We start from the raw sequence: 23,766 nt of genomic DNA, 5'->3' as shown, positions 1-23,766 counted from the left end.
GGAGAGAAGAAATGCTCGTGACCATGACAAATTAAAAAAGGTATGAATAACATGGACATGAATGCATTTTACTTGCCATGAAAAGGAGGTGCGGTTGGCCGTGGTATTGGCGTTGCTTGAACTGGCGCCTGGGAATCTAAGATATGGAAGAAATCAAGAAACCGATGTTAGATTCTCAGATATTGTGCTTTGTTGTTACTTTCTTCAATGCAATCAAACTCATGACATTGAAATAAGGGAAAAGGGAGAAGAATCTACAAAGAAGTGCAATCGTACCTGTGCAGTTTTCAAACTTTTCTGTGACATTGTCCACGACCCATCCGTAGTGGTTTCCCAGTACGTCGATATAGTTGCAGACGATGAGAAAGTCCAACCCCGTGCCGTGGCTACAGTTGTAGAACAGCCGGTCACCCGGCAGGCACGTCTCATTCGTCGCTGTGCAGTTACAGCCGCCTGTCGTCTGTTCCGTGCAATGGTCAAACGTGCTGTTGTTATACGGAGGGGGTGGACCAGTGCACCCTAAAGAAGGAAAGCCGAAAAATACGAGTAAACTATCCCAAATGTTAACTATTAACTACAATCACTAGACATACAGGCATCCCTTACTTGTGCAAAGCCCCTGTCACACATCTATGACCTTCCCATGACTTTGCTCCTACCCACTTCCAACCAAGGTCGGCACTGGATTGGGATTAGCCTGGTATACATTCTATTCTAGCCCCAGTTCGCCAGTCTTATCGCATCCAAGCAAAACACGATTTCTTGACTTTGACTGTTCAAGATTTTATAGTCGGCTGGCACCCACGACTTTTGACAGAATAGTACACAATCTCGCCGACCAACTTCCAACCAAGGTCTTGAGAAGGTCGGCTATGTGTGACAGGGGCTCAAATGTACTGCAAAAACAAATACCATCGTTGTGAGAAAGGACCTAAAGTTTATCAAACATGTCAACCACACTAGCTATTGGCCAACCAACTTCTCTTGAATGAAGACCTACCGTTAGTAACGGTGCTTTCTGTCTGACCCACCACCACGCAGACAAACAGAGCGATCTTCAAAAACCCCATCCCTTGTCGCTAGTTCAATGTCACAGAAACTAGGCACTTTCTGATCCTCGGAAAGTCGCTAACATGGCGCACTGAGTCCGCTGGCGTCGTTTAATTTGTGGTCTTGTCGTTCGCTTGCTTAAAATACATTGTGCGCTGGGGGATCATTTGTTACCATTGTGTACGGGCTTTCACTGTATGAGCTTGGACTCACTGATAGCAAACACGCTATGTATATGTGCTCAAGTTATTGTTCCAAAGACCTTGCGTTGCTTGGGTACTCAAACATGCTCCCCGCCAAGTTAACGTTCACATTGGTGAGAAGTTGAATGACGATGAAATCATTGCTGTTCTCTTTTCTCGAAGAAGGAAGCAAAAACATTCAATCAAAACGATCGGATTGATACGTTTTCTATCACCTGGATGTCTTACCTTCATCGACGTAAAACGATTAATAGCCGTAAATGACTGTGAAACATTTGATGCCTGTTTGGTTTGTACCCAAGGATTCTAGGATGGCTACAAGTTTCTTTGGTACGTGCCGAAAGTTCAGACTAGGTTATCAATACGTCTTACTATGATAACCGACTGATCAACATAGAGCACTTTGTAAACGTATGCCTATATGTTGCGGTAATTATCTTCGCCGAGTACTTGTACTCGGAGAAGATTATGTTTTCGGTTGAAAAATCTGTTGGGTGGGTCTTTATGTATGTCAGGAGCATAACTCCTGACAGCTTCAATGAATCTTGATGATTTTTGGTAGGTGTGTAGTGGTTGTGCAAAGGAAGGTCAAGTTCAAAAATGGTTTACCTGGCGTTTTCCAACAGTACTGCAGCAGACTTTGCATTTTTTGTGTTTGTATGTAGGCAAAAAAGTGACGGAAACGTTGATGGATCTTCGTGATTTTTTGCAGGTGTGTAGATGTTGTAGAAACGGAGGTCAAGTTCAAAAATGGTTTCCCTTGCATTTTCCGTCGGTACTGCAGCTGGCTTTATATGTGAGTGAATTTGTATGTCGCCAGCATAACTCGAGGTGCTGTTGACGGCTGTGCATGATATTCAGTTGGTAGGTAGGAGTGTTAAAGAGGAAGGTCAAGTTCGATAATGGGCCTCCTAGCGGATAAGTAAGGTACTGCAGCTGAGTTTTAAATTTTGTGGTCAAATTTTCTGGAAGTGCCAGGTTCATGATATTTCACCAATACATAGGGTATGGAACAGGGAATAGGTGGTGTAAGTTTGGCCCCCCTAGCGGCTTGTTTGGACCTGCAGTTGGCGTTTTTGTTGAAACCTTTGGAGGCTAATAACTACAGAAGGGGTTGACGGATCGTCATGATTTTCGGTATTTAGATAGCTTGGGTAATGTTTTACATAATCAAATACATATTATGAAAACCAGAAACTAATTTGCATAATAGATGCAGAAAGTTTATCTATCCGCTTAAAGTTTGTGGTCGAAGCCCCTTGCGGCTTGCCTTAAACTGCAGTGGGCCTATTTGTTTGTATCTTTTGAGGAGGAATAACTCAAGCAGGGGTTGATGGATTATTCTTGTATTTGGTATATATGTTCCTTAGGTGATGATCAACATAATGATATGCTCATTATGCAGATCATGACCTACTTTACATCATAATTGGCATATATAGGACTGCCGCACCATAGTACGCGGCATGTGTTAGTACACACCTGGCGTCCAGAATCTAGGTCAACAGCTGGCGTCCTGAATCTAGGTCAACAGCTAGCTTACTAGCTGGGCAATTGAAAAAAAACAGGACTAAAATGTATCTGTTATGTTTGGTATGAAGATTTAAAAGTGGATCTTACGATTGACGTAACATTGTAATTATGCCAAACAGGACCTAATTTGCATGATTAATGAAATGTTTTGAAATGCGCTGAGTTCTATGTTTGTGCCCGTTTATATGCATTTAAGTCGTATTCTAGTCTTTGTGAAAGCTTGTATCAAGGTCTGTATATTGTTCTGTTACTAGGGCTAACCCTTTGTAATAGCCTTAGCCTTCGGTAGCCCTGGCTGTACTTATCTACTGCCGAAAAAACAAATAGAAACAAATCACCTTTAAAAACTGTGTCATCCTTCACTGAGAAAGAGAGGCTAGTAATTATCGATTATAATCGAATTCGAAATATCAATTATTCAAATGACCTCATTTGGATTATTGCTGAGATTATACTAAGATAATAACACTATGCTCGTAAATGACAGGACTTTTTATATTCATGTTGGGCATTTTGAAATAGCTGAATCTGATCATTGACATAGCCAAGCCAAGTTAAACAATAAGATGCTGATTATGCAAAACAGGGTCTAATATTTGATAGAGTTATGCTACTTCACTACGTTTCGAAAATCCATCCAGTTTTATTGCGTATCTTATTACCTGGATGTCTAACCGTCATTGACATTCCATGAGAGGACTTTCAGACCTGTGGCATATCAAGCCATTGAGAAAGAGGGGAACATTGATAGATATTATTGACTTGAATTTAGTCATTGTTTAGAAAAATGGCTATGTAATGCCATATTGGTAAATGGCGGGAATTTGGTACTTGCATCTGTCGGTACAATTCATATTATTTGGCGAAGATATGAGGTCGTGGAACTCTAGTTATATTTCATTACATCCCGTGGTCCTGTCCTACACATTGCTTGATGTCGCTACAGTTACATTCACATCGCCAAATAGCCACCAATGAATACAACGTATATTTCGAGCCTAACCTAGTAGATATTGACACAATTTTACGTCCATCTTAACGGCAAATTTAATCTCCAAAATGATTCTATTTCATCACCGTTGTTTAGTGAGTTCAACGGGTGGCACATAAGATCAACTGGAAGTCATAGTAATAATCGTTGTAAAAATATAATTCTTCCTTGGCCTATACGTATGGCAAGTTTGTATTTATGTATCTGTGTGGACGAACCACTAAGGTCGCTGCCAATCCCACAACACTATCCGAGAGACCGTTACTGCATTGTTGGGTACGCTACTGGTAACCTAGCACCGACCGCGTACCTTGTCATTTCCCTATTGACGAAGTTGGAATCTGCCCAATACCTCTACTAAAGATCTGACGAAGAGCAAATACTTGTTTGTGACTTATTTTTCTCGGGGTTTTACTTCCTCATGGCTTGACAAATACTGAAATAGCAAAGAAAAGTCTTTATGATGTGGCATGATGCACAATGTATGGTCTACACTCATCGGAAAAAAACGGAAGGGATATGACGTGTATAGAAAGTTGTCAACCCCCCTCTGAACTTCCACTCTCCCTATATTCTTTAAAAAGACGCCTGAAACTTTCGTAGCACGTACAATGACCCTATTAAGTATGTACAAAACAGTGCTACACACTGCTGAATCAGTACTTTTCTATTCACCAGGCAATACTTTGGACTACGGTTCTCCAACTGCCCCTACTTTGACCCGGATACTGACAGCTGCTATTATTGACTTGTCGAGTTTAAGTAGAACATGCAACACGTTCTGTAGACCCACGCGATGGCCTTTCAAAACCTTACAAATTGATTGACGCGTGGACTACGAAGACCTGTTGCAAAATAATCTCTAAACAGACTGTTAGGGACAAAATTATGGCGGTTTTTGGAACTCAAGATCTGACCGCTAGGCCCCTGGTATCTTAAAACATCTCCAATATCATTCCCAAGCAGAGGTTGGAAGGGACGATTTGCCCCGTTTTTTGACGGCCAGTTTCCGGTATCGTACGTAGTAGTAAGATCCTGGGGTTCAGTCAGATATCGTCACAATTTCTCCCGCCGAAGATCTGCCTGGAGATTATAATTTTCCTAGTAATAACACAGCAAGAACTTGGCTCCTGCCCAATTTGCAGGGGTTGGTGGTATCGTGAAGTATGTAGTGAAGTACGCGTACAAATATTGTGCTATCATTGCCTAGGGCATGGCATTCTTGTGTTCTAACGTTACAGTTTGCTGGCACAATGTACAAAAAAATAAATGGACACAAAAAAGTGCGTATATAGTTTTTTTAACATCAAAGCCAGCTAAAAAGAAATATAAAACGCTTGCATGTAAAACCACACTTGATAGACTAAAGGCAGCTTCAGAATCCGTTAAAACGTGAAATACGGCAATTCTCACTCTGTCATTGTGAGCTAAATATTCACATTATAAAATGCAGAGTTTTCGTCAAACGTTATGCTTGTTGTCTATTTGTCTGTTATCACTTCACTCTTTATGCAAAGAACTGTACATGTGGTCTAAAATGTAAATAGAAAAGCATCAGTCCTTCGTCGACGCGTCATAGCATCAATATCAAAATTAACGAAAAGAGAACATAAAAATCATAAGATTTACACAGGATATGTGCTGTAGTAAACAACAAAGGTAAAAAGGGTGCACAAAAACAGTGTCATACTCTTTTCTTCAGTCACCTGACGTTTTGCAATATCAAAATTTGCTAAAAGAGCACCTCAAAATTAAAAGGTGGACATGCAATATGTTTTCTAGAATACGATATATCTTAGACTGGTGCACAAAATATATTTTGCACGCTCTTCATAGACATATGGCATTTTGCCATTTCACATCTCTTTCTATGTCAGATTACATGCTAGGTTCTGCCATCTCGTGGCTTTCTGTAGGAGCATTGATCGGATAAACCCTAGGCGTGCTGCCCAGAGCGTCCACTGCAGCTGCAGCCTGTGGATCGTTATGCCCCTCTGCTGGCACGTCTTCTGCATCATCAATCGGATCATGAGGTTCCTCTGGCTCTACTGCCTGACCATTGTCTGCCTGTACTGGACCTGACTCTGCTGGTGGAGTTGTGTCTGCTCTAGCAGGGTTTCGACTTCTCTCGTTTGGTTGCTGTGTTTGGCTTCCCTGTGCGCTCCCCTTGCAAATTCCGCTGGAAATGATAGTGATCAGTTACGTGAGATACAGATACAATGCGTGTAAGATATGGTAAGGCCATGGCGTATATACAAAACCAAACATGTCGGTCAACACTGTATGGAATAAAACCGATTCTGAGCAAAACACAATGCACTGACGAGAATGGTATACTTCACGTGGTACATATATGTTAACAATATAGCAAAGTTTATTGCAAATTCCAGCCCGAAGGTTTATTGCAAATAACATAGATAAAAGAACACATATACGAAATAAGTATAAAAGCGACTAAACTAGTAGGTTATAGAAACGTACATGTATCTATTGGCAACGTACCTCATATGGACAAACAGAGCGACAACCCCAACGACAAAAACGCTTGCAACAGCAATACCGACGATTGCACCTGTATAAAAGGGAGAGAGGGAAATAATTTACACCTTCATTGAAATCGTTAGTTAAAATGCGAGCATTCTGTGACAATCCATATATATCAGCATTAGGTAGATTAGCCTTTAGATATACATAGAACCGTAGTTAGGTACCAGCCATACTTTGTGCCTTGTACAAACGTTGTGCAATTAAGTTATCTATATGATATCTTCCTTGAATAGTGGAATACACCACATTTACACAAAGTTCTGTTAATCGTATCAAAACTCAAATGGAACAAAAGGTTAGAGATGGCAGTCTTCAACCCATTTATGGATCTCTTTCCTTTGATAGTAATGTTAATCAAAATGGCAATCCAGTTGCTATTTGAAAACCACAATTGATAACTTGAGTACGTCCAAGGCTTGTGTACCTGTAGGAAGCCCTGTATTCGGGGATGACTCGTGTCCCGAAACCGTAGTTCGCTGTATATCTGTGGTCGAATATATGAAGCAAATGAGTGATTATCATTACGGTAAAACGATAACTCGAGCATTAACGGAGTACAGACTGTTATGACTTATATTTGAAATATGTTTGTGTTTGCTTGTCCTTTGAAAATTATCTCTGTACATTGTAGTCAGCATTTCCCCCAAACTTTCTATAACAGCTTCATCGAGTTCATATATATCATTAAGCAACTGAACCAACTCTGCCACTACATCTTCAAAGAAGCTTGTATATCTATACGGAGAAATTCAAACTCTTCAACTGGATAAAAAATTCGGAGATTTATTTCCGGACGTTTCGAGTGACATCCATCACTCTTCTTCAGCGTCACTAAAGTGAACTAGCAGAACGAACCAGTACTTATATACAATAACTAGAAAAACCGGTTTTTACATGGCAAATCACACAGTCATGCATAAACGACATTGTAATGTAAAATAAGTTAGGAAGATTCCTATGGTAAGAAAACACAATGTAATGTCATGTAAAATAAGTTGGGAAGGTTCCTATGGTATTGTTTACCTGGATGTCTAACCTTCACAAACGTATTAAGCTTGTATATCGTTAACTAATTATTAATCAAACCCACCTTCTAAGTGGTGTACGTGTGTAGAGACGTCAGGACCAGACGTGGTCGGGTTGGGAGTGGTTGTTGTGGGAGGTGGGCAAGAGGTCAGGTCAGGGAACGTCGTTTGCACTGTGAATTAACAATAAAGCAACTTTAAAGGTTACCTTCACATCCACAAAAAATATCAACAGATTGCAATGCGTCCGTTTTCACGGAAATGATGATAACTTTACTTGCAAATTGGCAAAGCATTGTTGCTGTAGCAGACTACAGTTCACTTCTAGGATCAGAGAAAACGTAGAGATGTTGGGCATGCAAATGTATCCCACACACATGCACTGTAGAAATTTACTTTCATTAACAAGAAATCAAAAGGAAGTCAAATGTCAACAACCATGCACAATGCTATTTGTAGACCTTGTGGGAATTTAGCAAGTACATTGATGAGTATAGGCATGAACAAGTAGAGAGAACAAGGTGAGGGAGATTCGTTAATAAAAGAAGGGTAAGAAACTGTCTGCTACCTTCGCACGAGATGTTAAGCACGGTAGGACATATTCCACTTCCTCCCACGGCGTATGTTAGCCAGCAAGGCTCTGTGCGGGCACAGTCCCACAGACTGTTCACCGTACCAGGACAGGTGTGCTGTATGTTGACCATCCATGCGTCGTTAGAAAGGCCCGCTGCTGTATGTATGACAGCAACAATAACAATTTGATTTCATGTACAAAGGTTGTGGTAGTTTTCAAACATTTGTTGCTTGCTACTGTGAATACTAGAATACTACCTACCTACCTACCTACCTAGTCCCTTGACCTCCGGGTCGTTGGGGGGACAAGGTAGCAGTGAAGATGGAGATCTGTCTCCAGGCTCGTAAGTATTGTAGAATACACATGACAGGAAACACTATTTTTTAGAGCGATAGCTGTGAAGCATGTGATATATGACTTACGAATTGCCAACTGCAGTGCCGAGAAGGACCCATGGCGGTTGAACCCGAGCATCCTGCATGCAATGTCGACCAATGTGTCCTGAGTCCAGATACCTGTAAAACACACGCTCCCCCAGGTATTGTTGAAGTACACCTGGAGGATACCTGTCGTCTCGTGGGGCATCGTATGACTTCCAATAAGCCTGATGCAGCCTGGAGGGAAAACACATATAGGTCATTCTTGTATTGCCTTTTACCTCATCTTGTTTGACTTGTTGAATTCTCTGTATGCTAAACATGATAAAAATGTAGAGCAGGCTTGAACATAAAGGGTAAATGATTATAAACAATTCATTCCAAAATATTTGGAAAGGGAATCAAGATAACGTACATATGCATCTAAGTATCAGTCAAGTGTAGGTTTGTTTGTATGTATGTTTGTTTCTTTACTTGTTTTCTTGCCTGCTTATATGTTTGTTTGTTTGTTTGAGAATATACGTGACTAGCGTTTGTACATACCTTCTGGTGGCCAGGTTGCGTTGTTGAACTTGGAGCACACGGAAGGAGGGAACGTTTGTGCTGGTGGTGGTGTTGACGCCACCGGGGGCGGGGAGCCTTATAAATAGAAATATGTACAAAAGATGTCTTTTTATGATGTTTCGTATCGTAAAACAAATGAAAATTATTGTACTACAGAAGCGAAGAATGCGTACAGAATACTGGTCATCTCAAAGAATATACAGGACCATTTGAAACAAAATAGGTTACTACATCTTTAATACTGCAAAATGTAGCGGACAAATGTCGTCTCATTGTTATCCATCATCTTGAAAAATGACGACATTTTCACAAATTGTGATTCTTGTAGGTTCTCAACTTAGGGAGGTCAAGGTCAAGTAACTTGCATTCTCGTGTGCATCTAAGACACAAAAATGACAGCAGAGTGTAGTAACTTGCATTCTCGTGTGCATCTAAGAAACAAAAATGACAGCAGTGCGTAGTCTCACCCGTGCAGGCTTTAAACTCATCTCTACCAGCTACCAAGCTGATGAATCCAAAGTTTCCCTGACCATCTTTGCGGTCGCAGACGATGATAAAGTCCAGAGCTCTGTCGTGGCTGCATGCGTACCACAGTTGGTCGCCGAAACTACAGGTTTGATTCGGATCCGTGCAGTTACAGCCGCCTGTAGCCTGATTAGCCACACAATGGTCATATGCGCTGTTGTTGTACAGCGGTGGGGGACCTACGCACTCTAAAAGGGAAATAAGTGTAAGATAATAATAATGATATATCAAGATGGCTTTCAATGAGTCTTGAATTGTAAGATATGGTCTGCCTGCTGTATTACTAACATTTTCTCATAGAGAATGTTTGTTTGTAGCAGAAATATTTGTCACGACTGAAACAAAATCACTCTTGTCGTTTTCTTTATGAAAATACATACATTAGACTTGGTTCAGTCAGGAGAAATCAAGACATACAATATATTTCCTTACTCTTAGACGATTGTCTTTCTTTCTTTCTTACACATATTATACATATCTCCGTTTTAAAAAGCAGGACTTTTTTTATATATGCACAATATGTATCAGATAGATGGCATTCTGTCAATATCGCCAATGTAACGTTTTAAAAATCGTTACAAGTCTTTAAAGGCACAGTGTCCCCTATCTACCATCTGGTGTTTAACAGCGTCTGTTGCAGACTCAAGTTACGAAACCGTACTGTACATTCTTTAGAGTCTAAAACATCCGTCATTTACTGTGCACAAAGTACGAGTGGTCGATATGGCGACTGAAAGTGGCCATGGGATAGTTGGCTATTTTAAAAGGGCTATAAAAACATATGATATCTCAAGGCTCGTGGAAATAGAACAAGAAAACATACATATCATAAACCAAAGTGATCGGTTGTGTACTTCATGTGGGCATGAACATATTTACCATAGTGGCGAGAAGGAAACTAATAAATCAACTAAACAAACGTTGATATGAACAACTTCCTCTTTAAAAAAGGGACCTACCGTTGGTTTGAGCTAGGGTGCCTTCCAGCTGTCCCGTCACCACACAGAGAAACAGTGCGATCTTCAGAAGCCTCATCTTTGGTTAAAAATCACAGCCGCGACATGTTGCGCAGTTTATGTTACGGAAAACAGGAAAACACTCGCTATGTTCCCAATATGGCGCAGCTTAACGGCGCTAAGCAACGACCCTTGGCTGTGTTTGTACATTGATAAATGAATTACATACTAGTTCTTTGCGCTTGGGTCTATTTTGTGACCATTGCGCCAGAAACTAACGTATGTGGTCTCTAATTGACACAATAGCCACTTCATCAAAGCTTGTAATTGGTGTTGTAAATGTTTTCAATTGACTTTGACAAATGTAAAGCCGGAATTGATAGGGTACGAGAATTCACCATGACACCTATTGTGTAACGTTGAATATGGAGGACAGAACTGTGATGTAGTGGGGGTGTACAAGATCTTAATACACATTCTTTTCCTGCACAGCTTTTTTTCAAATATATACTTAACACTTCGCATGTCTGGTTGTGTTTGTCTATCATTGTCCAGGTGATACATTTGAATAAAGGAGTCTAGCAAGAACTCAATATTTACATGAATTCTCTTGAAGTACTAGAGTAACTCAGGCACCAATAGTACATGCATATTTACTGTCAAGGCCGCGGGGAGAAGGGAACAATGGCGACTATCTAGAACACTCGAGCTCCTCCTGGACTCTTCCTTCCCTTGTCAAGGAAATCATCCATCTTAATTACATCACTTGCGTTACTGTTCCTTAGTGCATTTTGATGACTATGATTACGAAATGCTATGAATGTATCTTTGATGAGGGTTTATTCTTTATTCTTTATAAAAAATTGCAACAAGACGATACATAGTGGAGCGCCAGACAGCCAAGCTGAGGGTTAGACATCTAGGTATATGTATATACGCCAAAACTAGTTTCTCATTGACAAGCAACTGGATGAAATTTTCAATGTATGTATGTATATTATCATGTACTTGTATGTTTTTGAGGGTTTGTATCTAGCTATGTATGTTTGAGGGTATGAGTGAGTGAGTGAGTGAGTGAGTGAGTGGATAAGTATGTGAGTGAGTGGACTGGTGTCTGAGTGTGTGAGTGGGTGTCTGAGTGGGTGAGTGGGTGGGTGAGCGAGGGAGTGGGTGGGTGGTTGTGTGAATGAGTGAGTGTGTATGTGACTGTGTGTGAGTGAGTGAGTGTGTATGTGAGTGTGTGTATGTGTGAATTAGTGGGTGAGTATGCTGATGACGATGATGATGGTGATAATGATAGCCACGGCCCGTCTGACCAATACAGCAAGTTTAACATGAAACGTTATCGTATTCTTGACCCGGATGTAGTTTTAATGCCATTTCCGGAGTCACCCGTTACCCAGCATACGTGTTGAACTTTGCCATGAGCCTCGTCAATGATTAACCAACGTTGAAGTGTTTACGTCTGGTTCTGAGTTTCTATTTGGTGAACAAATGAAAGGGTCAATTATGTGACACTTCCCTATGTCTGAATGTGGTAAACAACGGGATCAATCACACTAAAGTCAGCTTCTTGTCTAAGTTTGCCCATAGCAGACAGAAGCCATTTTTATTGTGAATCTTCTGTAGTTACCACATATCTTGATTGCTTTTATGGACACATCACTTGTCCGACAAAGTTACATGTAATCAGAGCAAGCTACAAAAAAGCTACGAAAAAAAATGAGAAAAAAAATACATGGATAATGAAATCATCTCACGGTGTCTTCGTTGCTGTATTTTCCGACTAACTATGACTAAGATGGGGGTTAATCAATTTCATTAATTGACATATGTTACACTAGTGACGCAAAACAGGAACTAAACAGTGAGATGGCTTATAGCCTCAGAAACCAAATTCAAAAGGTCTCCTTATTCATCTTCTTTTGTCACTAATGTCGATTAGTAAAATAAAATGGTGGTAGACATCTATACAACATAGTGTTAACAGTTTCACTTACTAGTATAATTGTAGCATGTTGACTCAACATGCATTTTTTGTTGTTGACTAAACTTGGAGGAGTTTCATTTATCTACTAGGATAAATATGGTACATGTTTCATTAGTTATTTACTTTATTGACATTTTCAGCACTAAGGACAGCTGTGTGACAAGATATGTTATATTCGAACGTTGACAAAATCCTAAAATGTTGGCTTGTTATTTTTCATGTAGAGGAATTATTCATAGATGATGTTATCCATCATCTCACACACACTAGGGGCCCTCTCGTTGTCGTTTGACAGCAGGCCCGGATCATATGCTGTGTTGTCAACACTACCTTTCCCGCACATTGGGTTTGTTTCTACATTGGGACCTTGTTTGCGGCCCTTCTGGACAGTGGCGTATTGGGGGTCATCTTGGATAGAGTCATAGAGGTTTGTCTCGTCGCCTACCGCGTTGTAGGGATGGGAGTCGTCCTGAACAGTGGCGTACTGATGCTTGGCACCGGTGGGTAGGACGTCCTGGTAGGACGGGTCCTCGGGGTCGCCGGTGGTTGGTGGCTGCTGTTGGTTCTTCCTTTTCTTATCAGGCTTTGCGTACAGAGCGTCTATGTTTGCATCGTTCGGCTGACTTGACATATTCCTTAGGCCATCTGTGCTTCCTCCAACCTCGTGCAAGTTAATTGATCCAGAGGGGAAATCGTTTTTCTTGGAAGTTGATGACCTAGAAATTATAGAAATATATAATACAATTCGTTATGGTCTTTAATAGGATATGTATATTTCTCTCATCTCACTCTACAGAAGAAGAATGAAGAATGTCTGATACCTAAGCTCCTCGCTATTCAGCCCCTGGCAGCGAAGAGAGTCAGCCCACCCAATAAAAAAAAAAATCTGATCCCTAAGCTGGTCTCACCTTTTGCGGATCAAGCAGAAAGCAACAACACCACAGATGACCAGTAGAACAGCGGCTCCTCCCCCTGCTGAACCGGCGATCAGGGCTGGTGGGCAAGATTTAAGTCGCGACGATGAATGTTTAGATATTTAAGAAATTAATTCGAATGTACAATGATTGCCAGCTACTATAAAAAAAAGGTTTTGAACTATATTTGTAAGAATTAAAACCAGTATTGATTGATTGATTGATTGCCACTTCTTTACCTGTGTTGTCGCCGGACGCGCCCATGTTGTTTGTTGTCAACAATGTTGCAGATTCCGATGTCAAACGTTGGGTCGAATCAGACGTTTCCGTCAGTGATCCAGAGGATGAACCGATGAATGGACCGTTGTTCGGAACTGATGCTACGTCAGGTGGCTTGGACGATGATCGTACAGAAGGACTTGTCGTCAAGCGTGTTGTCTCAACAGACGAATGCACTGAGGTAACATTTTAAAGGCAACACTAAGTACGTCAAAATGTTATTCTATTGATTCATTTATAAAGTCAAATACAATATTTCTAGCGGAACTAGCCCCACATCCACATCACAAACAATACTGGAAATAATTCAGGTAGGTTCAATTGTAGGTACTCACAGATGGACTCTTGAGTTGAGAACGTTGTTGTTGTCAGGTTGAACTGTGGAACTGAAATATGACAGATTGAGGATACAAACTACATGGTTGACCTCAAATAATGCCTCATACATGTAGTTAAGCGTTACTCGACCTTATCAAGTTATACATTTAGCACAACCGTGACTTTGCTGTTTGAAATATGGTGGAATATCTGAAACTAGTTGATTGTTACTCCTGGAAGGAGGATGACCTCCTGACGGGAGTATTAGACTGAATGCTTTTGATTCATGTTCGCAGCTAGAACTCACGATCCCCTTGTCGCATTGGTGTGTAACTTGGCATATCGTTTGCTAGGTTGGGCGTGATGATGCACGATGTCTTTTTTTTTTACACCGTAACTGCTTTTATCGGCAATGCAATATCGTAATTGCACCCCTACATTGACACGCATATGGTACAGCCCTCTTATCCCGCACACGATTTAGCAATGTTGGGCAATGTCGTAAGGGTAGTTTCTTTCGCTACTTGCTGTGGTCACTGTTAAGTTACATACCAATGTAGCAACGGAATCGTGAGTTCTTGCTACGAACGTGTGCATGAGAAGCCTATTTTTCAGACCAACGTTCCCCGGAACCGAACCTGCTGACCTCCCAGTCGAACAGCTGGTATGGTGTTCGACAGGATCGGTCTATTATCCAACTGATGCTGTGTGTGTGGAATTGTAATAGTTGTTATTTGAATATGATATTAGATCTGACATTTGGAGAATGTTAATAACTATTCGTGGATAGTGTGCCTTGTTTCCCTGTCAAATCAGGGCCTGTGACCTCGCACCTTACATCAATATCCATTTCATGCATTTATCCTACAACTAGCCAATCAATAGCAAAGGAGAATAATAAAGCACCTTAGCCAAAATGTACACACTATAGATACTTCACAGAGAATTGTGTCTTACGGACTCTTGTTCTATTTATTTCTTCACGCATTATTAGAATATCCATAGCAAAGAAAGAAAGAGAGAAAGTCACATGGAAAGTTGACGACTCATTCTTACCTTTGTACACGGATACCCTCGCCCCCGAGTTCTCACCGCACAACTGATCATTATTCCCAGGACATGGAGTACAACCACCTGATTCAAAGTCAGTTATAGAGTCATAGTATTGCTCACTCCTCTGTCCACATGTACACTTGATTTGGAGTTCAGGAGTTGTTCTTACTATCCCAGCAAAATTGAAGTTCTGGTTTTCTGCTGCACAGCAGGATACACAGCCAGTGGCGGTGGACACTGTTGTTTGTGTGTCATAAGGTAGAAAAGGGTCTGCCTGACTCGAAATATTTTGATAGCAGCCGACGAACACTGGATCTGTAACAGAGTGTACATGTGATATCATAATTTTAGTACACTCGTTTTAGCGCATTGACTTCAATATCCGCATCTTGTGTTCTTCAGAAATAGTTGGATGCATTCGTTCGATAAAATATCTACGAGCACGCAAGCATTGTCACATCGTTGAACTTGTCTAACCTGCATACAAACACAACAGGAAGTAAATGAATCTGTGTTTATCGACAGGTAAGACTTTAACCATAAAACTTTCTGCTACAAACCTGGAAGAACGTAGCTGTCAGTGCAATCTGCCACAGTCCTTTGTGGGACGGAAATCACCAACACAGTAATGAAGAGCACTACTATGAACATGGTTATACAGAAAAGGTGTGATTACAGCGACGGAAAATACAGCCGTACTTGTGTACCGTTGGGTACTTCCTGTTTAGGGGGAACGAGTCGTGCGGTCAGAGGTCAACTCGCATGTTTGACAGGGTTCAATGTGCATCTATAGTAGAAAAGGGTGCAAGATTTACTGATACTGAGTAGCGTGGGACGAATCCCCACGAATTTGGCCAGAGTATACTGGGGTGAACCTCTACACTTATCGACATGTGTGGTTGGTTCTTTAACGAGCGTCTATATCACAAGTTACGCCCATGTTCTTTTCGAAGTGCACCATCTGTTAGGGTCTAGCTGTAAGTCAACACCAAAGCCATTAATATCACTGTTTGTTTACCTCCAAAAGTGGAGGTTATGTTTATAGCAGGAGTGTTCGTTCAGTGTACATGTATGTGTGTCACCACGATAACTCTAGAAGACCTAGATGGATTTTATTGATATTTGGTATGTGGGTATGTTGATCGGAGACCTCGAGTTTAGGCCTCTGGTGGCTTTTTATGGTACTACAGGGCACTTCCGGTTTTGATGTTTCGTGTTCAGTGAACAAGCTATGGTCACGACTGTTGGGTGGTAGATAGCTCTTGTACTTTGAAAGAAGTTACCGTAAGTTAAGTTTGAGTCTCCTAGCATCAAACTGTGGAACTGCATGGCCGTTTACTTTTGTTGAAATCTTCCAAAGAGGATAACCGAAGAAAGGAGCAACGAATTTTCATGATTTTGGATGTGCAGGTAGCTTAGACAGAGATGTACAAGATAAAACACAAGATTATGCAAAAAAGACAGCATTTGCATGATTAACGAGGAAATTCTATGGTTTTGTTTGTGTATATTATTTGATAAATCTAATACCCCTGGCATTATGAATGTGAACTGTGCAATCTAGAATGTTGTGGCCATTCATTTGTTTTTTTAGCACTTTGCTGAGCACTCAAAGTTTTTTTGGCCAAGATGATAGGGCTATTTCCATTCCATTATGATTGTTACCAGCGTAATTGTCAACCAATGTCATAATCATTCATCAGATAAGAAAGCTTTTACCATCGAAATGCAAGTCCAATGGTATACATTTGATTGGAAATACGAATTGTGTTGCTAGCGAACAACTACATGTATATAACACAAATTTAACAGTAGTTGACACACACAGTACTACAGAAGTATACACAGTATAAAGATGTGTGTATACAGTGAGTATCCAAAAGGTTTTTAATGTATATTCAGAATTCAGATCTTTGAATAGACAACCCCAATAGTAGATGTGTTATATCTATCTGCACAATATAGACAATGTGGTCTTAACAGTTTACAGTACCATTTAACTTTATAGTAGTACTAGTACATTAAGCAGACCTGTAGGAAAAGTTGCTGTTATCAACATTACTTTACTTACATATTCAAGTCATGAAAACGGCACTAAGAATAGCAACAATGTTTTGTACCATAGTAGCTGTGTGGCAAGATATAGTGAAGTGAAGTGATTGGATATCATAACTTGTTACATTCAGCTAAAAGAATCTGAAATGTCGGCTTGCTGGTTATCACCGCGAAAACTCAGCTAAAAGAATCATTCATAAAGGTTGTTATCCATCATCTCACACACAGAACTAGTAGGAGCCCTATCGTCGTCATTGGACAGAGGGCCCTCTTGATCATATGCTGTGTTGTCAACACCGCCAGTCCCGTACAGAGGGTTTGTCTCTACGTTAGGATCATGCTTACGGCCCTTCTGGACATTGTAGTACTGGTGGTCATCTTTGATAGAGTCATAAAGGTTGGGCTTGCCACGGAGCGCGGTGTAAGGATGGGATTCGTCCTGAAGAGAGGTGTAAGGATGGGAGTCGTCCTGAAGAGAGCTGTAAGGATGGGGGTCGTCCTGAGGAGTGGTGTAAGGATGGGGGTCGTCCTGAGAGGTGGTGTAGGAGTTGGGCTCGTCCTGAAGAGAGGTGTAAGGATGGGAGTCGTCCTGCACAGTGGTGTACTGATGCTGGGCACCGGTGGGTATGACGTCCTGGTAGGACGGGTCCTCCGGGTCTGTGGTGTTTGTGCACAGAACCTCTGTGTTTGCATCGTGCTGAAATGTCTGATTCCTCCGGCCACCTGTACCACCACCAACTTCGTTTAAATTAATAGATCCTGGGGGAACATTGTTTTTCTTGGAAGTTGATGACCTAAAAATGACGAAAAATACAAATAGACGATGTAATTAGTTAATTTTTTTTTCTTTCTTGGAATTAAATAAGATATGCAATTCACACAGCATGATGGGCTTGTGATATAGGTTGGTGACTCAGATCCTGGAGGTAATTTACACCAATATCCTCACTCGACTTAGGTGTAAATGAGTACCTAACTTCGACTAGGGACGTCCCTCGGATAGGACGTGAAACAGAGGTCCCGTGTTTTAGGAGAACAAACAATCTTGAGCACCACCACACTTATCGATAAAAGTACGGATCCATTCCGGTGTGAGTGGATACAAAATCTGCCCGGAAATACAGCTTGTACTCTTCAACAAGACAAAATGTCCCCGTCTTATTTCAAAAAGGTAAAGGGAAATGTAGTCTACCTAAGTATCTTATAAGATGATCTCACCTTTTGCGGATCACGCAGAAAGCAACAACACCACAGATGACCAGCAGAACAGCGGCTCCTCCCCCTGCTGAACCGGCGATCAGGGCTGGTGGGAAAGATTTATTGTGCGACAGTTAATGGCTAAGATGAATGTCTATATCGTTAAGAAATTCGTACAAATCTATCATAAATGCCAGTTACTAAAGTAGACGGCCTGAGCTATATTTGTGAGAAATAAGATTCAATACAGATTAATTGATTGGTTGGTTAATTGGTTGGTTGGTTGGTTGATTGATTGATTGGTTGGTTGGTTGGTTGGTTGGTTGATCGATTGATTGCTTGATTGCTTGTTTGATTGCTTGATTGCTTGTTTGATTGATTGATTGATTGATTGATTGATACCTCTTTATGCTACGGTCACATTTCCAGACCGGGACCCGGCCGGGCAGTTTGGGAGAACGAAAAGTATGATATAAAAGACAACAAAACACGCAGACATAAAAGATATCAATCATGAGCATGATTTGTGTACATTTCTTGACGTACATTTTAATTTTTTGTTCCCGCAAACAGCCCGGCCGGGCCCCGGTTTGGAAATGTGACCGTAGCATTACCTGTGTTGTAGCCCGAATCACCCATGTTGCTTGTTGTCAACAATATTGCAGATTCCGATGTCAGACGTTGGGTCGAATCAGAAGTTTGCGCTAGTGATCGAGAGGTGTAAGGCCTCGTTGATAGACCGGCGTTAGGAACTGATGTTACGTCAGGTGGCTGTGACGATGGTCGTAAGGAAGGACTTCGTGTCGTCTCAAGAGACGAATGCACTGAGGTGACATTTTAAAGATAACCCTCAGTAACTTTATGCTATTGATTTATCTCTTAAGTCAAATATAATATGTCATACTTAAGATGTAGTACCATATCCACAAATCAACAACAACACGGGAAATAACTATAAAAGTCGTTACTTCAATTGTCAGTACTCACGAATGGACACCTGAATTGAGTGCGTTGTTGTTGTTGTCAAGTTGAACTCTGGAACTAAAATGTGACAAAATGTTCATACAAACTAACGTTGGGTAACATAAATTCGGGATTTTTCCGATAATGGTTGACTGAAATCAATCTAGCAGAACAATAAACCATCCTTTTTTTCTATTATTCTGTCAGTATCATGTACTATCTTTGCACTAATCATATATATGGTAGATTTTGTCTCTAGTCGTGCTGACACCATAATATTTAAACTTGAAACTACCGTCCGCCGCACGCACAATGACGGTGCTGTCGGACAGGGGTGAACATTAATTCGGGAGAGAAGATTCGTCTTGAATATCTTACCGCTAATTACATTTTATACAGCAGCTATTCGTTCCATCCTTGGCTTGAGGAGAGCGCTATGGATATAGACGTGTCCAAGTAAAAAAAATACACGAAAAAACGGCCGTACCGCACACATCAGGCCTCCGGGAACAATCCGTGTGTTGAGTCGGTACAACGTTACTCAAAGTCGACCCCCACTGTCATGGAAATTTGTACATTATTCATCGGGGCGTTAGCTGGATGCAGTAGAAATGGTAATACTACTATGTCCATGTGTTTCTGCTTGTGCTAAGAGCAAACTTTGAGGAAAATATCGCCATCAGTCCACTATCACACACAACATTTGGACAAAAAAGTGTTCCTCGCAAACGTTTGTCGTCTGCCGAATAGCAGGATTCTGGGTAACGAATATGGCGGCGGGAAAATTCACCGTAGTGCCGTAGCCATTGGTTGTAGCAACAAAGAGGCGTTTTGATGATTAATCACACTTAGAGTCCAGTTGTAGGTTAGCAAAAGAGATTCTAATAAGTTGTATTGTAAATAATTGTGTTGAGCAGGAAGCGGATGTGACATTTGTCTTATAAACCTTCGAACAACTATGTAGTATAATTCTCCCACGAAGCCCTCAGACTGTGACAATAAGGGACGGAGAGTTTTTGACGTAGCCAACTTCTAATGCATGGTTATCGAACCTTTTCAGACAGTGTTCTGAATACGTTAGTCTGTCAAGTTTGCATTTCTAGCGGTATTACTGATGTTGCATCTAGCACATATCCCTAAATACCCCGTTTTCGAAAAATCCCGAATTTAAGTACCCCGCGAATTTATGTTACCCAACGTTACATGGATGACAGGAAATAATGCCTCATATATATAGTCGACCTTTAGTCGACCTTATTTCATGGGCTGTATCAAGTTAAAAGTTTATCATCATCCACCCGTAACGAAACTTGAGAGAGACGTTGACCTTTTCTTACCTTTGTACACGGATACTCTTACCCCATACAGACCGCACGACTGACCATTATTCCCAGGACATGGAGAGCAACCATTTGCACCATGGGAGGTTATAAAGTCATAGTATTGCTCACTCCTCTGTCCACATGTACACTCAACTTGGAGGTCAGGACGTGTTACTATCCCAGCAAAATTGAAGCTCTGAGTTTCTGCTGCACAGCAGGACACACAGCCAGTGGCGGTGGACACCGTTGTCTGTGTGTCATAAGGTAGAAAAGGGTCTGCCTGACCCGGACTTCTTTGATAGCAGCCGACGAACTCTGGATCTGTACATGCAATAACATATCTTTATACACTCGTTTCAACGCATAGACTTGAAATTTTAGAAAAGAATGAGTTCTGAAGAAAGGTTTTATGCATTAAGACTTCTAACGATACTTGGAGCGCGCAATCATTGACAAACCACAGGCATTGAAGATGAGCTGTGTCTAACTTACAAACAAACACAACAGGAAGTAACTGAATTCGAATCTGCGTTTATCGTTTTTAGGTAAGACGTCAACCATAAAACTTTCGGCTACACACCTGGGACAATGTAGCTGTCAGTACAATCTGCCACAGTCCTTTGTGGGTGGAAAATTACCAGCACAGTAACGAACACTACAACTTTGAACATGATTATACACTAAACGTGTGACAGAGAATACAGTCGTACTCGTGCCGAGTATAAACAGGTACTTCCTGTTTAGTTTAGGGGGACCAAGTGTTGTGCGGTCAGAGGTCAACTCGCATGTTTTCCAGGGTTCAACGTGCTTCTTACGTTAGTAGAAAAGGGCTCAAGATTTACTGATGCTGATTTGCATAAGTCTGAAATGTTCCCTGGAATTTAGCCAGAGCATAGTGATGTGGACCCCTACACATGTAGTTAGTTGGTTGGTTGGTATATACATAACGTTATATATATATATATATATGATCTGATATATACATTTGAACGATCCAACCAAAAACATGTGTAAGTTCCACACCATACTCTGGCCAGAGTTTGAGTAATTCAATAGAACAAGGACACCAAAGCAATCAATATCTCTTTTGTTTGTGCATCATTTAATCACGCTGACGCCCCTGGCGTTATGAATGCGAACTGTGCGAATGTGAAACAATCTATAATGTTCTGCCCATTTGTTTCCTCCAAGTTTTCTTGCCCCAGACGATAGGGCTATTTCCATTCCATTATTGTTACCAGTCATAGTTGTAAACCAATGTCATAAGCATTCGATAAGAAAGTTTACCATATGTGAATACAAATACAATGTCTAATCTAATTGCCATTAAGAGTTGTGTTGCTTGTGAACAACTACAGTAATTTATCTTTATATAACGCAAATTTAACAGTACTATACATATATACACAGTACTATAGGAGTTTTACACTGCGTAAGCATTATGTTTACAGAGGGTAGTTAACGGGACCATCATGTTGTATGTTCAGACTTTAAATCTACATGTATGAATAGATAACCCCAATAGCAGAGACAGAAATAGAATACGTGCATCATCTTGTATGGAGACACAATTCCAGCAATATCAAATGATAAGCTGAGCATTATCTCTATGACAATGATAGACCTCAGGCTGGGGAGTGCTGTTTCTAATATTACAAAGCTACATTTCTATGACCATTGTTGTTGTTATCGCAATATTTTGTTTTATTCTAATTTGCGACAATGTAAATCTATTCATAAATGACATTATCAACCATCTCAAGCGTGTCTGAGGTTTCTTGCTTTGGTGAAACCTCTGCCCCCTCACCCATGTATATTGGATTAACATCCACATTGGGCCTATATTTCGGGCGCTTGTTGACAACAGCGTACTGAGGATCATTTTGAATAGAGTCATATGGATTTGGGTCTTTTCGAACCATTAAGTTTGGAGGTTGGTTATCGCTGACTGTGGCATACTGGTGCTGAGCACCCGTTGGGATGACGTCCTGATAGGAGGGGTCGTCTGGACTGGACATCTTTGGTTTCCTTTTCTTGTCAGGTTTGGCGTACAGGGCGTCTATGTTGGAGAGGTTCGGTGGTACGGTGGGGTTACCGTGGGAGGCGGACGGTGGATGAGAGGTGCAATGGTGGCTCACATCTTGCAGTGCGAGGGAACTGCTTGGTTTGTCATCACGTCTCTGTCCATATTTCCTAAGAAGGAAACCAAAAAGTAACTTTATTCAAACAGCAATATAATCGCAGGGCTAACATCAACTTTAGTGGCGATGCGCAGGTACATGAAACGTTGGCTAGTGTAGGTATATGATGACAATCTAACTGATGATATGTCCCTCTGTACATTCTTCTACCTGCACCAAAATCATCCATACAATACCTGTGGTACAACATAAACAGTTTATAGTGTACTCACTTTCGCCAAAGACAAACACCAACCACAGTCCCAACAATCAGCACGGCAGCCCCACCAGCGGCCGCTCCAGCTATGAGTGCTTTTGGAAAATCAAGGTAAACATTGGCTGAAATTAGCTTTACATCGCTTTCATTTTTTGTGTGGACAAACAAGATCTACATACGTTTGCTACATGTATTAACATAAGACACACTGTATAAGATATTTTACTTAGTTTGAGACTGCTGAAGTTCACAAACACTTACCTGTGTTGATCTGTGGTATTTCATTTGTCTTGATAGGCGTAGTCACCGTGATATCACCTGTAGTCCCGTAGCCCTCAGAATTTGTAATGCCTGTGAAATAATGAATACCACTGTAATGTGTAAGTGTATGGAAGTCAAATCTGGTGAAACATCGCACGTGATTCATAGGTCACGTCTCATTGATAAACCACTTGTCAGTTTGCAGTAAGGTCTAAGATGTCTGACTTGTTTGATGTGGTGCGTGCCATTGTTTACTGAGTGTGATTTCATTTATATTTACACAATTGTAGCTTAATGGTTAAAAATGGAGGGCATACCTGTGCTAGTACAGGTGGTCGACTGAGGAACACTTGAAACTGTAAAACGAGTCCCATGAAAAGGATGATGATACATCATAATTAGAGCAATATTGCATTTATGACAAAGCCCCCTTTATTTTTTCAGAACAGTTGCATTGAATGATAAAGTTACAATCGATATCGTTTAACTCAGTAGTTATACTAACTCATAATCTCAAGGTGCTAATCCCTAAATGTTGGATATTTGTTGTGAAAAAATGTAGTTCAAGTGTTTTTGATCTCAGTCGCTGAAAGCTGCTCATAGCAAAAACTTTAAAAAATAGTTAAGTTAGTGAAACTGTTTGAGGTCTCACATTGATAGACGAGCATGTTA

The 23,766-nt window shown here is 40.9% G+C and overlaps 2 protein-coding genes and 1 long non-coding RNA gene across 3 annotated transcripts; all 3 read right to left on the bottom strand.

Moving 5' to 3' along the window:
- Positions 1 to 5,061: 5,061 nt before the first annotated feature.
- LOC136428802 (uncharacterized) lies at positions 5,062 to 10,561 on the bottom strand. Its single transcript, XM_066418557.1, has 9 exons — positions 10,349 to 10,561; positions 9,332 to 9,577; positions 8,844 to 8,939; positions 8,346 to 8,537; positions 7,918 to 8,079; positions 7,415 to 7,522; positions 6,749 to 6,808; positions 6,280 to 6,349; positions 5,062 to 5,956 (listed from the first exon to the last, which is right to left on the bottom strand). Exons 1-9 carry the CDS (start codon positions 10,422 to 10,424, stop codon positions 5,656 to 5,658), a joined length of 1,311 nt encoding a protein of 436 aa, XP_066274654.1. The 5' UTR covers positions 10,425 to 10,561; the 3' UTR covers positions 5,062 to 5,655.
- A 1,850-nt stretch (positions 10,562 to 12,411) lies between these two features.
- On the bottom strand, positions 12,412 to 13,348 carry LOC136426773 (uncharacterized). Its single transcript, XM_066415499.1, has 2 exons — positions 13,244 to 13,348; positions 12,412 to 13,051 (listed from the first exon to the last, which is right to left on the bottom strand). The coding sequence occupies exon 2, from the start codon at positions 12,964 to 12,966 to the stop codon at positions 12,565 to 12,567; it is 402 nt and encodes a 133-aa protein (XP_066271596.1). The 5' UTR covers positions 12,967 to 13,051; positions 13,244 to 13,348; the 3' UTR covers positions 12,412 to 12,564.
- An 8,194-nt stretch (positions 13,349 to 21,542) lies between these two features.
- LOC136426772 (uncharacterized) lies at positions 21,543 to 23,208 on the bottom strand. The gene is made up of 3 exons (XR_010754354.1): positions 23,095 to 23,208; positions 22,850 to 22,928; positions 21,543 to 22,629 (listed from the first exon to the last, which is right to left on the bottom strand). It is a non-coding gene; the product is annotated as an uncharacterized lncRNA (long non-coding RNA).
- Positions 23,209 to 23,766: the final 558 nt, after the last annotated feature.

The sequence above is a fragment of the Branchiostoma lanceolatum genome, chromosome 2 (genome assembly GCF_035083965.1).
Source record: "Branchiostoma lanceolatum isolate klBraLanc5 chromosome 2, klBraLanc5.hap2, whole genome shotgun sequence".
Classification (NCBI taxonomy): domain Eukaryota; kingdom Metazoa; phylum Chordata; class Leptocardii; order Amphioxiformes; family Branchiostomatidae; genus Branchiostoma; species Branchiostoma lanceolatum.
This window is presented reverse-complemented; position numbering and strand designations above follow the sequence as displayed.